This window comes from Copidosoma floridanum, unplaced genomic scaffold, assembly GCF_036245765.1.
Source record: "Copidosoma floridanum isolate Cflo_tuat_1 unplaced genomic scaffold, Cflo_Japanese_pri ptg000025l, whole genome shotgun sequence".
Lineage (NCBI taxonomy): Eukaryota > Metazoa > Arthropoda > Insecta > Hymenoptera > Encyrtidae > Copidosoma > Copidosoma floridanum.
In genome coordinates, this window is record NW_028321902.1 from 2,822,404 (window position 1) to 2,837,954 (window position 15,551).

At 32.7% G+C, this 15,551-nt stretch overlaps 3 protein-coding genes across 8 annotated transcripts in view; 2 read left to right on the forward strand and 1 right to left on the reverse strand.

The window, feature by feature from the left end:
- The window catches only part of tmod (tropomodulin), a 73,221-nt gene that overhangs the window by 55,043 nt on the left and 2,627 nt on the right, over nucleotides 1-15,551 (reverse strand). The window lies entirely within an intron of this gene.
- LOC106641496 (protein-lysine N-methyltransferase SMYD4-like) lies at nucleotides 2,208-5,394 on the forward strand. Its single transcript, XM_023392314.2, has 6 exons — nucleotides 2,208-2,405; nucleotides 3,264-4,166; nucleotides 4,236-4,510; nucleotides 4,595-4,789; nucleotides 4,897-5,019; nucleotides 5,122-5,394. The coding sequence occupies exons 2-6, from the start codon at nucleotides 3,290-3,292 to the stop codon at nucleotides 5,392-5,394; spliced, it is 1,743 nt and encodes a 580-aa protein (XP_023248082.2). The 5' UTR covers nucleotides 2,208-2,405; nucleotides 3,264-3,289.
- On the forward strand, nucleotides 8,589-13,383 carry LOC106641497 (SET and MYND domain-containing protein DDB_G0273589-like). Of its 5 annotated transcripts, none has more exons than XM_089595215.1 (6): nucleotides 8,589-8,722; nucleotides 10,846-11,754; nucleotides 11,825-12,087; nucleotides 12,172-12,366; nucleotides 12,474-12,596; nucleotides 12,717-13,383. In XM_089595215.1, exons 2-6 carry the CDS (start codon nucleotides 10,884-10,886, stop codon nucleotides 12,990-12,992), a joined length of 1,728 nt encoding a protein of 575 aa, XP_089451341.1. In that variant the 5' UTR covers nucleotides 8,589-8,722; nucleotides 10,846-10,883; the 3' UTR covers nucleotides 12,993-13,383. The 5 variants fall into 5 exon arrangements, with proteins under 5 accessions (XP_089451341.1, XP_089451344.1, XP_089451345.1 ...); XM_089595218.1 differs by having other exon boundaries at nucleotides 8,589-8,717; XM_089595219.1 differs by lacking the exon at nucleotides 8,589-8,722 and adding an exon at nucleotides 9,879-10,042.

Consider the following 15,551-nt stretch of genomic DNA (forward strand, 5'->3'; position numbering starts at 1 on the left):
ACACAATTTCCATTCTAATAATTTGGTTAGTTGTAGAGAAATAATTTTTTTGCGATGAATGTCAAGATTTATATTTCTAGATTTACATACTTTCCAAAATGCATGTATTTACTATGAAACGCCCATCAGAGAAGAGTATACCTATTAATTTACATATAAGTCAAGTTACTTTCTTTAAAGCAAATTCTCTCTTTTTTTTTTTTTCAATAGCCAAATATAATAGCAATTTGATTTTATAACTGTAACTAATTATTGAATCAATGAATTTCATAAAATGGTCCACCAAAAATTGAGGTTATGCAACTTTCTGTCCCTAATATAATTTTACTGTGAAGGAAAAATTCATTTTTCTCGCTAATTAATTTTAAAACGTACTTTTTTGTAAATTGATTGAATTAAAAATTAATTTTTTCATTATCTGTGCTAACATACAATAAAGGTTGTTAGGACATTTTATAGTTTTACCTTAGCTACCCTAGTTTTTTTTCAATGATAATACATAAGCAACATATCTTCATCATTTAAAAAGCATTTCAGTGTAAAACTCGATTTTTTTAAACAAAACTACTACTGTACCTGCGAAAACAAGAAAATGGTGTACGGAAATAGATACATTGGAAAACACGCTCCAAATCTCGCTAATCCCGCGTGTAACTTATGGTATACTTAATGCCTCTAAACGTGTGTACGTACGTATAGATGTGTCCCATCGGTCCATCAACGCGGCGCTAAACGAGAGCACAGGTGCTTTTGAGCGCGAAAAGCACTAATCCCCTGACACGCGTATACGCTTTACAAATCAAAATCTCCGAATGTCCAGGCAAAGCTCCGCAGAAACGGCGGTATACCCGCTCCCGACCTCAATGCTAATTTTAAAAGTTTACCATCTTTCCGATGTTCCGATCAGACCCGCTGCCGGGCCGTTAACTGTTACGCTCGTAAATTCATCGATGCACCAGAGGAAGAAAGGGGGAATGGAGGCAAGAGAAAGACGTATTTTTGACTTCAGGTGTGCTTTTGTTTTGCTCTACTATTGGGAAAATTTTGCTTTGTTGCGCTTTCCACTGTTATAATGCAGTCTCGACCATTGGTTTTCAAGTTTCGTTTTTAACCGCAATGTGTTTTAATTTACAGTGGTTATATTCTATATGAACACAGACTTTTCTCGTCGAATTAATAAGAAATTGTTATGTTAATTTTTCCTGTCGAATTCGATGCAAAACGCGTAAAATTTAATTTTTTAATACTATTAGTTGTAACATAGGAGCTTCGCATTTTTGCAGTGTAATTATTAAGTATATCCTACCTTACAAAAAAGAGCAAAATTCTGCACACATTGTTTTTCTTATTTTTTGTTTATCTTATAAATAACAATACTACATCTTACCTGTACAATTTTTATTGTGTCTTTAGTCATTTTTTTTTTTTAATAAATTCATTTTTTATTTTTTTGTTCAGTTGTTTTTCTTTTAAAAGAATAAACAAAACAAAATAAAATCCTATTACTTTATACTAATTTTGAATATTATACTGCAACAATTTAATAAAAAGGCTTTAGTCACGTGAAAATCAATCTTTTGAAATAGGATGAAATGTTGAATTTTCCTAAATATTCTTTCTACGCGTTTCAAATTTAATAAATACCAAAAACTCCGAGAAATTTAAAGGAAACACAATACACATTTTTATTTACACAACAATATTTTTTTTTTCTAAAAGGTACAAATGCGTTACATTTTTATACCCGAACAAAAATGTAACCGCATACAAATTTTCTGTAATTTCTCGTATATTATACATAGAATGCTCAGATTTGGGTAAAAGTTTTTTTTCTTGCTTAAAAGGAATTATTTTTGCTATAAAATGTCCTACTTATTATTATTTGCAATTAAATATTTAGAAAAAAATTTTTTTTGCCCGATAAGTAATACAGTTTAACAAAGCTTTTTTTCATAAAGTATTTGAAAGCAAATATTTCTATTATCATTGAAATACTGTCTTTTTCTCATCCAAAATATATTTTTCTTTCAGGATTATAATGCGGTGTTTTGGTTTGAAAGTATTTTTTTAAGAAATGTGTTACTAACGTAGGCTTAGATCTTTTGTTAAATGTGATAAGGTACATAACACTCACTGCCACAAACACAGGCAAACGTAGAAGCTTTTGAAATCACCTCACGACACATTAGTTTAATTGCTCGAGGGCATGTACACCACACTCAGAGTGTAGTAGATAACAGTAATAGTCTCGTATATGTGGAACTTTGAGGTTTTGTTTCATTTCACTTTATTCCAACAATACCGTCTTTTGCAGTCACAATAAATTGTTACGTGGTTTATTCGTAAAGGAAATCCCGTCCTGCAAAAATCAACTGGTTATTGGTGTTTACCATAGTTGTAATGAGGTAAAATTAACGAAAATTCGAGATATTGTAACAAATTCCCTCCTAAAACTTGCTAACAAATTTATCCAACTTTGCTGACTCTCTACCTAACTTACTGTACTATTTTTAGAGTATAATTATTATTCCACTCAAATACATTTTATTGTACATTATCAACATCTAATACTTATTTGTGTACATTGTTTGAATATTAATGTCTTGAGGTTCAAATACCTACATAATATATTTGAAATATTTCAAGGCCCCACTTGCACTGTCAAATTATTTTAACTACATTTGCAGGATAGATCAAGCACTTTGTGTTACCATTGCAGTTAGTTATAATACCTTGAAAAATATTTATTCATTATTTCTGACTTGGCGATGCATCAATTTAAGTAAGTACTCATATGACTGTGTGTCGTGATAGTAAAATACCACATTTTACGACAAAGTGAGAGTAGATTACCAATAAGCCTTTATTAATTGACTCGTAGTTGTATTGTTATGCAGCGAATCAGGGCACAACAAACTCTTACATTGTAACTAATATACTTAAAAATAAATGGTTAGTATGATACTTTTATTCAATACGTATACGCATTACAATAGCAAATATTCCATCACCAGCGAATACGTACGTTGAAAACCACTGATTTCGTTCTACATCGTAAGGTTTTTTCTACTCCTAAGCTTCCTTTGATTTTTCAAGTTTACAAGAGTTTAACAAATTATCAAAGTAGGAAATAACAATAACAAAATCATTAAGTTTTTTCTTGAATTGTTATCATGTCGCTACTACAAATGCAAAAAAAAAAAAAAAAAAAAAACAAAGAAAAAAGAAAAAAACCCGATCGTACGTCTATTTCATTGTTTCAGTCGATTAACTTGACCTCGTTACGATTATGAGTTTCATGCAAGAAGGTTTGCAAGAACTTCTGCTCGACGGTGAGTGTGGGTCGCCAAAAAAATCTGCAGAAGCATCAACGGCCGCTCGCGAGAAGGGCAACAAACTGTACAGAAGCACAAGTCACACCAAGAAAATCTACCTCGACACTCTGTCCTGCTACTCCGAAAGCGCGGCTTTGGCGGAGGATGGCTCCGAGGAACTGGCCCTGGCCTACTCCAACAGATCAGCTCTGCTGTTTCGTTTGCACAAGTACCAGGAGTGTCTCGTTGACATCAAAATGGCCTATCAGATCACCAAGTCGGACGAGCTGAGGGTGAAGCTTCTGACCCGAAAAATGAAGTGCATGAAGCTGAGGAACGACAAGAGCAACTCCATTGGCTCTGGTGATGTCGAAGCTGTCGAGTCTCACACTGTTGGCAACAGGTCCCCGACCATCCCCTGCGCCTACGACTGTGTCACTCTGGCATACAACGAGAAATTTGGGACGCATGTGGTGGCCACCAAGGACATAGAACCTGGACAAGTCATTGTGATTGAGAAAGCCCTTGCTCAGTTTCCCTCGAGGGACAAGACCTACCTGGTTTGCTCCCATTGTTTGGCCTTTGCGTGCAATGGGTTGCCGTGCAAGTCTTGCGTGGATGTGATATACTGCTCGGAAAAGTGCAGGAAAGAGGCTTGGACTCAGTATCACGATGCTGAATGCGTTGTTTTGCCGTACACAAAATACACGATCTTTGAGTTACTTGATTGCGATCTTGAAATTGCGGATTCATTGTTGCTGGCGATTCGAATATTCATAACATTGGTAAAAAGAGATGGTTTACTCAATGTTGTCAAAGATGCCCGTGAGATCAATGATTTGCACAGCAGAGGTTCGTAGCTACCCGAACTATGGATCTTCCATATTTTCAGATGATTTCATTGACTTAATATTTTTATAGGTGAATATTTTCAAGGATTTTTCGATGACGATGCAAACTTTCAATACAACACATTTAAAAGTATTTTCAATTTGTCACGTTGTACATTGCCGAATATATGCTCGGTTACAAAAATGATATTTAAAGCTTTGCTGGACAAGGCCATAAATTTTCTGGTGCGGAATTCAAATATCTTTGATCCTATCAAGTTAAATAGTCCAACGTCTATTGACAATGATACATTCGTGAATATTATTTTGGAATTTACAGGTATTGTAGAACTTAACTCTTTCGAGGTATGTTTAATATATTTTTTTTTCTTCATATTTAAGTGATTATAAATATATCAAAATATTAATTTTATCAAACATAATATTAAGTTTGGCGGTACGTGTGAATCCTCGATACTTGGAAAAAATTTCCGAAGCCTTTGCGGAGAGCGAAACATTGGAATATTGCTTTTGTCGTTTTGCAGTCTGATTAATCACAGTTGTTACAGTAATACTAAACACTTTGAAACTTCCAATTTGGATATGTTTATCTGTGCAACACAACCCATTAAAAAAGGGGAACAGGTAATTTCTGATATAATTCACTAATAAAAAAGTTTAAAAAAATAAAGTTGTTACTCGTTATCACCAAGCAAATTAAACTTTTGAATGTCATAATATTTAAATTCTAGATAACCATTAGTTATAACTCTACATTAGGAATGGACAAAATAATGAGGCAAAAGTTGATAAATGAGTCATTTTTCTTTATTTGTCATTGTACGGGGTGTGAAGAAAATTGGCCATGTAAATTAGTGAGTTACTTTGTTTTTACCTATAATTTTTCTGCTCTCTTAGAATCACGTGAACACTCGATTTACAACGGACAAAACTAATTTTTTTTAATGTAATCGTAGGAATACCCCCACCAATCAACATGGAGAATGCTTTTGAATTTTGAAAAAAATTTCACAGCTGAAGAAATGCTATCAACAATAAAGCCCATCACTTCGGAAAGTACTAAAAATTTATCTGTGGATAAGTCAACTTTAGTAATAATACTTAAAGCAATCAAAATATCTTATGACATTTTGAATCCTCCTGAAGCTTATTTATTCAGTTTTAGATTCCAACATTTTATTAAAAAGTATTTTATGAATTTTATTGGTGAATCTTTCAATCACTTTTAGAAGATTTTTGAAATCAAAGAAAGTTATTAAATTGTTTAAAGCAATACATTCATTTACGAAAATAACAAAATTTTGTTTTAGAGGAACAAATGTTGTATTTTTTTGACTCATGTATTCGATAAAATCATCAATATTCATATATTTTTTAAAGTAGGTAAACCTTAAGACCCAAGACTTTTTTCAAGATTCAATAATGTAAAATTTTATTTTCAACAAGATTACTGCTAAGATTCGATCAATAATTTAAGGTTTATCATAAACGTTCACTTGTTTCATTGTATTGTTCGGACTTAATAAAATTTTCGAAAAAAACTTTAATTTGTTGTTCAAAAGAATTTGTAAACCACTTTTAATACTACATTGATGTCAAAATATTTTATACGCTCAGTCCTACCTCGTGTATGTATCATTTGTAAATAAGTGTGATTTGTAATGTATAATTGTAAAATATGCACTGAGAGAAAAATATAGTAAAAACTGTAGAGGAATTCCAGCAAAAATTACCGGTTGGGCCCAGTAAATCGAATGCAAGCTGACAAAAAAAGAAGAAAATTTTTATTTTTAACAGTAAAGATTATTTTTTTAAGAGTTAAAATTATAGTTCAAAAAGTAAAAATTATGGTTAGATGAGTAAAAATTTCTATGTGGAAAAGTAAAGTTTATTAACTGATCCTTTAAGGTTTGCTGTTCTATCATGGTAAATTTTAATGTTCTTACCACAATTTTTACTATTCAAACAACAATTCTTATTGTTGAAACAATAATTTTTACTGTTAAAAATAATAGTTTTTTTTCTTTTTTGCCAATGTGTATCTGATTTACTGTGTGGAATGGTAATTTTTACAGTACAAATCGAAATCTTCCCATGTCCAGAAAGCTCCACGAAAATGGCCATACTTACTGATCGCAGTAGGCGAAATGGACTTTCCCATCTCGACTTCGGTGCTAATTTTAAAAGTTTCCCATCTTCCCAATTGTACTCCAATGTGTTGTTATCTGTTGTGCGGAACATAAGTAAATTCATCAATTTCCAAAAAGAAGATGAATTTGCGATGTAAGTTATACCACACTTTGGTAACCCTTACTTAAGATATTAATTTTTGTGCAATCAATTTTTTCTGTGATATTGTAACTTTCAGCTTTGAGTTTTTCGGTTACATTCAATGTTGTCTATCAAAAGTTGTTAAAAAGCTTCGACTCGAAAACGGCTCATGGAGTATTTTTAAACAATTATTTTTATTTTAGTTTTATAAATGCTTGTTATACTTTACCAACAGTTTTATGCAGCCACTGTAGCAAATTTTCCAAAGAGTATCTACAATTGTCTTCAAAAAGCTGAAAGTTTTTGTATAATAAAAAAGACGTCTTTTCACGTATTGAATATTTTAAATATTTCCAATTTGACGTTCAAAATCTGTTCAATTTTAAACATAATTTTTCTAATTGTAATGGAACAGACTTAATACGTTTTGTGTAAGTTATATTTGGGACTATTATCTTATTAAAAATATACAAATCTTATGTAATTCAACCTTATGCCAACTATTATCGTGTATTAATTTCGAGGATGAATTTATATTATTAAAGGTAAGAAAAATACACAATTTTCATAGAATTTTGATACTTTAATTTGTTGATATAAAGTAAAGTAAAAATTGTAAATGTTTAAAGTAAAATTTAAAATTGAAGTGATTTTTATAGTTTAGCAAGATATTTATGAGCTTGCAATGTAGCAATTGCAAGAAAAAATTTTTTCACAATAAATTTTTGATAATTGAGTAAAATTTTAAAAATCAAATATCAAAATAGCATATATTTTTGCTTTAACTAATAGTAATAAATATGCAAAATGAGTGTATGATAATACTTTTCCTATGATTTCATTACACAAGAGTTATGCAATTTTAACAAAACACTTGTGTCAAACATAACTCACCCAAAAATCTGTTAAATTTTAAACATAATTGTACCTTCTAAAATTGAACAGAATCAACCAAGTATCCTGCAGTAAAATATGTATTGTCATATGTCTCAAGCCCTTTATTAGTTTTATTAATACAAATATAACTACTTATAACAGATCACGTATTTTGTTTGATAGTATAGAATTAAAATAAATTCCGTTGAAACAAAGTGGTTATATTGGTAGTACCCTACATGTTTATAATGTAAAAATAATCTTAAGGTGGTTCATGCGAAAATTAAAAACTGGGCTATCAAAGTAAAACTTGGAGAGGTTCTTTACGAACCCTTTGTATACCTCTCTGCAAAATTTCAGATAAGCTTACAGCATAAAATCATAAGAACGAGACGTTCGAAAATCGTCGTTGAGCTTAGGATAATACGAGCTCTTATGGACTTACACAATTTTGTCACCGTACGTCATGCGATTACTTTTCGTAGAACTGGGCCAGGATGATCAAAAACTAGAGTAATAAACTGGAAGTCATCCTATTTGTAATGGTTCGTTGAAAATTTTACCTTATAGGACAAAATTAAAAGATATTAATTGAAACGCAATCATGTATTGCCATTTACTATGTCAAAATAAGCATAGGCGAGAGTGGACTGCTAATTTTTTGAGGTTAATCGGAATTACATAAAATAGTTGTTAGAAACCTTGATATTGGATATTGTGATCTATAATGTGACATGGATGCTTTGTTTCATTCAATGAAAAATATTTAATAACATATTTATGAATATTGACAGCCTCAATAGAAATTATCTTTTTAGTTGCACATTTGACTCGGGAGTCACGCATGAACCACCTTAAGTAGTAGTATTCCAATCTTTGTGTTCTTTTGCATGAAGATTGAGAATGCTGTACTGATAAAAGTTAATATTAAAGTACATCATACGTAGCGCACATTAATAATTTACACTTACTTTATGATAGTAATGCATGACATGTTGCAAGAAAATTACAATATACAATTTTTTAGAAGTTCTTCCTAATAATAAAATTGACGTGATGACAAAATGCATAGTTAAATTGAAACGGCGAAGCTAAATTTTTAATACGCTTCTGCTCAATTAACGTTATACACTAAAATATTTTTCTGGCTGTAGTTTGTATTTGATTTCTTTCTTAGAATGTGACATACAGTCACACTTGAAGCGCATGTATAAGTAGTAGTAAGTATGTACAACGATATTAGTCACCTATGCGTCCTATACACGCTGAGAAACTATCAGGTTTCCTGGTTTCGTTTCATTTCACCGTCACTTGCAGTCACAATAAAGTCTTAACGCAGTTTATATCATCAAGAAAATCCCGTCCTGCAAGAATCAACTGGTTGTTGGTGCATACGATAGCTGTGGTGAGGTAAAATTAACGTAAATTCAAGATATTATAACAAATTCCCTCCTAAAATTTGCTAACAAATTTTTCCAACTTTTCTGACTCTATAATTATCTTCTTTACTGTTTCATTTCTAAACTATACATTTACTCTTTCACTCGAATATATTCTGTTGTACATCATCTATATCGAATACTTATTTATGTGCAATGTTTAATTGACACACGTGTATCCACGTAATCGCATTTTAATAAAATAACAATGTTTATATTTAATATCTTGAGGTTAAAGTATCTACATTATGTATTTGAAATATTTCAAGGCCTCACTTGCACTGTCAAATTATTTTAACTACATTTGTAGGATACATCCGGAAATTATTATTTCTTTGGCATTACTTATTATATTTGATAAATACTCCATTATAACTTAATGACTTATTAATATTTTTCTCAAGTATCCCTGTGATAATAAATACCATATTTTGCAATATAATTTGAGAAGATTAAGAGGAAGAGGGGTGTGGGCAGAGATCTCTGATTCGGTATATTACCCCTTCTGCGTGTCGCCAAAATGTGCGCCTATATGCTCATTTCCACGCGAATCCACTTCTCTTCTTGTAGGCGCACGCTCTTCGATACGAGTCTAACGAGTCTCGCACTCTCGAAAAATGTGCGCCTTGGTTCGACGGCTGGCCGCGGCGGGTCGCCCCGATCAGTGGAAAAAAGTTGTCTCACGCCGTACCGTAGCAGGTACCTTAGAGAATATATACATGGAGGAAGCATTGTATGCTCCGACCGCGAGACGAAATGAGAGAGACAAAAGACAAATAGCAGTACAACCTTTCTCTCTCTTACACGCCTCTGATTGGTTGGCCCCCTTCCGTATATATAGGTATAGTCGTATGATATATCTGCTCTGTTCCCCCACGACCCACGACCGCCACTCGTGGATACGACTATACCTATATATATATATATGGAAGGGGGCCAACCAATCAGAGGCGTGTAAGAGAGAGAAAGGTTGTACTGCTATTTGTCTTTTGTCTCTCTCATTTCGTCTCGCGGTCGGAGCATACAATGCTTCCTCCATGTATATATTCTCTAAGGCAGGTACTTAGCATTGGCGTTAGCAATCTCTCTCTGATCTCTCTACCTACTCATCTCTAGACTCTGGTGTGGGTCGCTCGCGCGGGGAGGCCGGTGACCGTACACATAATATAATCTGGAGTGTGCATAGGCGCCGTGATAAAAATCTGCTGTACTAACCTAGCCCAAAAACGTCCGCTCTATCGGTTACGGTGTGGTGTTACGGTGTATTCGCCAGTAAGTGTAAGTACTTAGGGTAAGAATTAATGTGTTAATTATACAAGTCAAAAAAATTACAGAATGCTCTTTAAGTTATCTAGTTTCTTATAGCATAAATTAAATAACATAAATACTTTCTGTATGGGAGATAAATGCAAACAAGTTTGTGTCCGTTTGTGCAAATATTTCCATAACTGCAAACGTCATTTTGTCGAAACTTTATACGTGTATCTATAGCTTTGTTCGGGAGCTCAAATCCGGTGAAATAATGGACTTCCGGTGTCTTATTTTCGGCCATTGTCAATAATAAGACACCGGAAGTCACCATAATGTCACCGGATTTGAGCTCCCGAACAAAGCTAGTAAAGTTGTTATAAACTATACATATTAGTATTTCAAAACACTTTAATGTAATAGGTATTTTTCTACACCTTTTTTGACAACTTACATAAGACGGCCACAAAGGGAAACTTGATGAATTTTTTTTCTCGAAATCTTTAGACGCGATTTCGTTCAAATTTGGTAACTACGTCAAAGCAATGTTTCCTTACCACATATTTTTTTGAAAGATTTTCATCGTTAAGTAAATTGAAACCCAACTCCCCATTTACTGATTGACTCGTTAAAGTTGTATTGTTAAATACGTATACAACACTAAACATTGCATCACCAGCAAATAAGTATACGTATTTAGCAAGCCATTAATTTTGTTCTCCATCCTGGTGTTTTTTTTATAATCTTCCTTCAACCCCTTGAACAATTCAAGTCTACACATGCACAAGATTTCAACGGATAATTAAGATGGAAAACACCAATTATACGTATATTTCTTTGTTTCAGTTGATTCGCTCAACCTCGTTGGTTTGCTTATCTCGGATATGGAAGCTCGACAAAACTTAAGCCGTGCCTGGCAACAAACTATAACAAAGTCATCAAAAAAATCTGCAGAAGCATCAACGGCCGCTCGCGAAAGGGGCAACAAACTGTACAGAAGCACCAGTCATACCAAGAAAATCTACCTCGACACTCTGTCCTGCTACTCCGAAAGCGCGGCTTGGGCGGAGGATGGCTCCGAGGAACTGGCCCTGGCCTACTCCAACAGATCAGCTCTGCTGTTTCGTTTGCACAAGTACCAGGAGTGTCTCGTTGACATCAAAATGGCCCATCAGATCACCAAGTCGGACGAGCTGAGGGTGAAGCTTCTGACCCGAAAAATGAAGTGCATGAAGCTGAGGAACGACAAGAGCAACTCCATTGGCTCTGGTGATGTCGAAGCTGTCGAGTCTCTCGCTGTTGGCAACAGGTCCCCGACAATCCCCTGCGCCTACGACTGTGTCACTCTGGCATACAACGAGAAATTTGGGACGCATGTGGTGGCCACCAAGGACATAGAACCTGGACAAGTCATTGTGATTGAGAATGCCTGTGCTCAGTTTCCCTCGAGGGACAAGACCTACCTGGTTTGCTCCCATTGTTTGGCCTTTGCGTGCAATGGGTTGCCGTGCAAGTCTTGCGTGGATGTGATATACTGCTCGGAAAAGTGCAGGAAAGAGGCTTGGGCACAGTATCACGATACCGAGTGCACATTCCTGTTTGACTTAAAATATATCACTCATCAAATATTTCAGGATAAAATTAGCATTGAGCCGTTACTGTTAGCGATTCGATTATTCATAACATTGGTAAAAAGAGAGGGTTTACTCAATGTTGTCAAAGATGCCCGTGAGATCAATGATTTGCACAGTAGAGGTTCGTAACTGCTCAAACTATGGATCATTTAAATTTTCGATGGTTCTATTGACTTTATATGTTTTTATAGGTGAATTTTTTCAAGGATACTTCGATAATGATGCTCAGTTTCAGGGCAACAGATTTAAAAGTATTTTCAATTTGTCACGCAGTAAAATTGAAGTACTATCATCAGTCAATAAAAATTTGATAGACGGAGTTGTTCAGTTTCTGGAGGAGAATTCAAATATCTTTGATCCTATCAAGTTAAATAGTCCAACGTCTATTGACAATGATACATTCGTGAATATTATTTTGGAATTTACACGTATTGTAGAACTTAACTCTTTCGAGGTATGTTTAATATACTTTTTTTTCTTCATATTTAAGTGATTTTAAATATATCAAAATATTAATTTTATCAAACATAATATTAAGTTTGGCGGTACGTGTGAATCCTCGATACTTGGAAAAAATTGCCGAAGCCTTTGCGGAGAGCGAAACATTGGAATATTGCTTTTGTCGTTTTGCAGTTTGATTAATCACAGTTGTTACAGTAATACTAAACACTTTGAAACTTCCAATTTGGATATGTTTATCTGTGCAACAAAACCCATTAAAAAAGGGGAACAGGTAATTTCTGATATAATTCACTAATAAAAAAGTTTAAAAAAATAAAGTTGTTACTCGTTATCACCAAGCAAATTAAACTTTTGAATTTTATAATATTTAAATTCTAGATAACCATTAGTTATAAGTCTACAGCAAGGATGGACAAAATAATGAGGCAAAGGTTAATAAAAGCATCATTTGCCTTCATTTGTAATTGTATGGGGTGTGAAAAAAACTGGTCATCTGAAGTAGTGAGTTGTTTTGTTTTTACCTACAATTTTTCTAAGCTTTTAGACTGACTTTAACACTTGATTTTTAACTTTTTATGATTTTAAACGATGAAGAAGACTTATTTTGTATCCTTTTTGCAGGATTTCATTTACAAATATGAATGGAGTACGCTTTCCAAACTTGAAAAACATTTTACAACTAAAGAATTTGGGCTTTTAATTGATTCTACTAATTCTCAAAGTACTCCATTGGATAGGTCTACTTTTCTACTGATACTTAAGGCAATCAAATTATCTTATGGCGTTTTAAGTGACCCCGTAGCTTATGTTTTCATTGAGCCACTTGTATCAAGACTCTACGATTATTTTAATATCAATTATAGTGCAAGAATTTTCTCAATACCAGGTGATTGTTGAATTGGTTGAAGCAACGTATTGATGCACCAAATTGACAAGGTTTTTAGAAGAGACTATTAAATGTTAGTCTAAAAAAAATATTGTTCACGTAACTTATAAGTAAAGGGTACAATATATATAGCTTGTTTCTGAAAAAATTATTTGATGATAATAACATTTTTTCTACGTTTGTACTGATTATTGATATATACTCATGTGAATTTACTAAAAAGGAGCATAAAATCTTCTAATTTTGCAAAATCATGTTTTTAATACAGCTTAGTGTCAAAAGCATAATATGAAGTAAAATTTGGTATTCATTAACGTTACTGCTAAAATTGGATGGATGTGTTGAAATTCATTGTAAACACACCAAGATTACACTTTTGTATTAATTGGATTGAATAAAATTTTCGACTAAAAAAATTAATTTGTTTTCAAAAAGACTAGTTCTAAACAGCTTAAATCACCAACGTAATATACGCACATACCAAAATCTTCCATTGTCCAGAAAGCTCCACAGTACAATAGAAATACTAATCGTAAATCTGTTTAGTAAATTATATACTTTTCATTTGAATATCATAGGCATTTCTACATCAGGACATCACGATTTACCACTAGAACATGCCCCTTCTATTCGCTGGCGGTACCATTCAGTTGTCAATTGTTATTAGTTGAAAGTTATTTATAATTGTAATAAAATTTTTTATGAAAACTATTTTTCAAAAGCTATATGAACTTGGTTACATTGACCTAATTTCATGTAGTCATTGTGTGAAATTAAAAAAAAAATACTTACAAATTTTTTGACGTAGCCAAAAGTTTTCTATAACTAATTATATGGTAAGTTGAGCTTTTTTTTATGTGTTTTTTATTATAAAAAATTACTCACAAATTTTACAAGCAATAAAATAACCCTTGTAAAATAAGACTCGATGTAAACTTTTAAAAAATTTTTTTTATAGTTCAGAAATATTTTGTAGACACGTAATATAGCAAATTGAAAGGAGGAAAATTTTACTAACAAGTTTTGGAAAAATTCAAACTACACGTTTGTGCCTTTACATTTAAATAACATAAATTATATAAATATGGTAATTTTCGTACGTAATGGTACATGGCTTTGGCCTTATTTTTTTCTGTTTGGCGTAGTAAACGTCCAAATGTTAGAAAAAAAATAAAACACCTGAAGTAAAAAAACAATTTTCTGGAGAACACAAGAGCTTACACAATTCTTAGGTGAAGTACTAAAGTTTAAAAATTTATTGTTAAACACCATAAATACTATTGAAGATTCATAATACATTGCGTACATTCAAACACAATTCCTGTGCCGAGATTAAACTAATTTCATTTTTTTTTTTTTGGACCAGCGTTCAAGTAAAATAAAATTTGTATGTTATGGCCGCAACTCTAATTCACAATTATGACACTATGTTATTTTTTTTTTTTTTTTTTGTAAATGTTGTAAATTTTGAAACCATGTACTCTTTTCCAATATTACACAGTTTTGTTTCTTGTATCAAATTTTAATATTTCATTAATTATTTTTAAAAATTGCCATTTTTTATCAGCTAAGCAAACTAATAATACTATCAGATTTAATCGACCAGGTGGTCCTCGACGTATATATAATATCCAACACCAAGAGAAGTAAGGCCTGTCCAACATCAAACAACGATGCTTTGGTTACGACGAGTGTATTTCTTAAAGTCAAGTTTTTCATGTGTACGTAGTCTTATTTTATAACGCACCCTCTACAGCTTTCACGTGTATGTGTATGTGCTACATCGACTAAAAAAACTCCAAGTGATCGGTTGGTTTAATACCAATGCCAATGGAAAATATGTTTATAAATACACGTGCACTAAAAACATAGAATACGCGGATTTTCTAAAAGTGTTGGTGACAGTGATTTGACAACATTTGTTCAACTCAAAAAAGGAGCGATTTTCTGCGTCAGAGGTGATCTTAACTTTCTTCTTTCGTGTACAAATATCGGCACTCGAGTTAAAAAAAAATTCATTCCGATATAGCCATGTTGCATCAACGCTTTCTGTGCTTTCAAACGAGATTGATTTTTTTTTCTTTACTTCGCATAAAGATCATCACATTTTTAATCAGTTTCCGAGATACAAAGACGACATGCTTTTAACTTAAAAAAAACTGATGTACGAATCATATCTTTTTTTTTTTTTTAATAACTGTTATAAACAAATTTTTTAAACGTTAAAAACTGTATGAACAACCGTTAATAATAAAATGCATTGTATTTAAGGTGACTGATGTACATCAGTATAAATTTATTAATTTTACCAATCAGAGATGAACATGGATTACTTAGTTTTTAACACATGTGACATTTGCATCGTTTAGTATCTGCACTGATGAAGTAACAAACGAAACGACCCAAAAATTGTCGTTGAAAACGATGTCTGTTGACAAAATGAGCTCGTCCCTATATCTGTTTTCGTTTGTTTAGCTAAAAGCAACGCGTAAAATTACTTTTAATCGCAGATACGCCAACGAGGGCGGAAGACAAGATAAATAAACGCAGTTCCTCCAGGTTTTTCTAAC

Bases quoted from the DNA above. Each gene is read 5' to 3' on its own strand.
- LOC106641496 (XM_023392314.2), top strand. From the start codon at position 3,290: ATGAGTTTCATGCAAGAAGGTTTGCAAGAACTTCTGCTCGACGGTGAG. The intron at 4,511-4,594 runs GTATGTTTAATA...CATAATATTAAG, and splicing joins TAGAACTTAACTCTTTCGAG to TTTGGCGGTACGTGTGAATC. The intron at 4,790-4,896 runs GTAATTTCTGAT...TTTAAATTCTAG, and splicing joins CCATTAAAAAAGGGGAACAG to ATAACCATTAGTTATAACTC.
- LOC106641497 (XM_089595215.1), top strand. From the start codon at position 10,884: ATGGAAGCTCGACAAAACTTAAGCCGTGCCTGGCAACAAACTATAACA. The intron at 12,088-12,171 runs GTATGTTTAATA...CATAATATTAAG, and splicing joins TAGAACTTAACTCTTTCGAG to TTTGGCGGTACGTGTGAATC. The intron at 12,367-12,473 runs GTAATTTCTGAT...TTTAAATTCTAG, and splicing joins CCATTAAAAAAGGGGAACAG to ATAACCATTAGTTATAAGTC.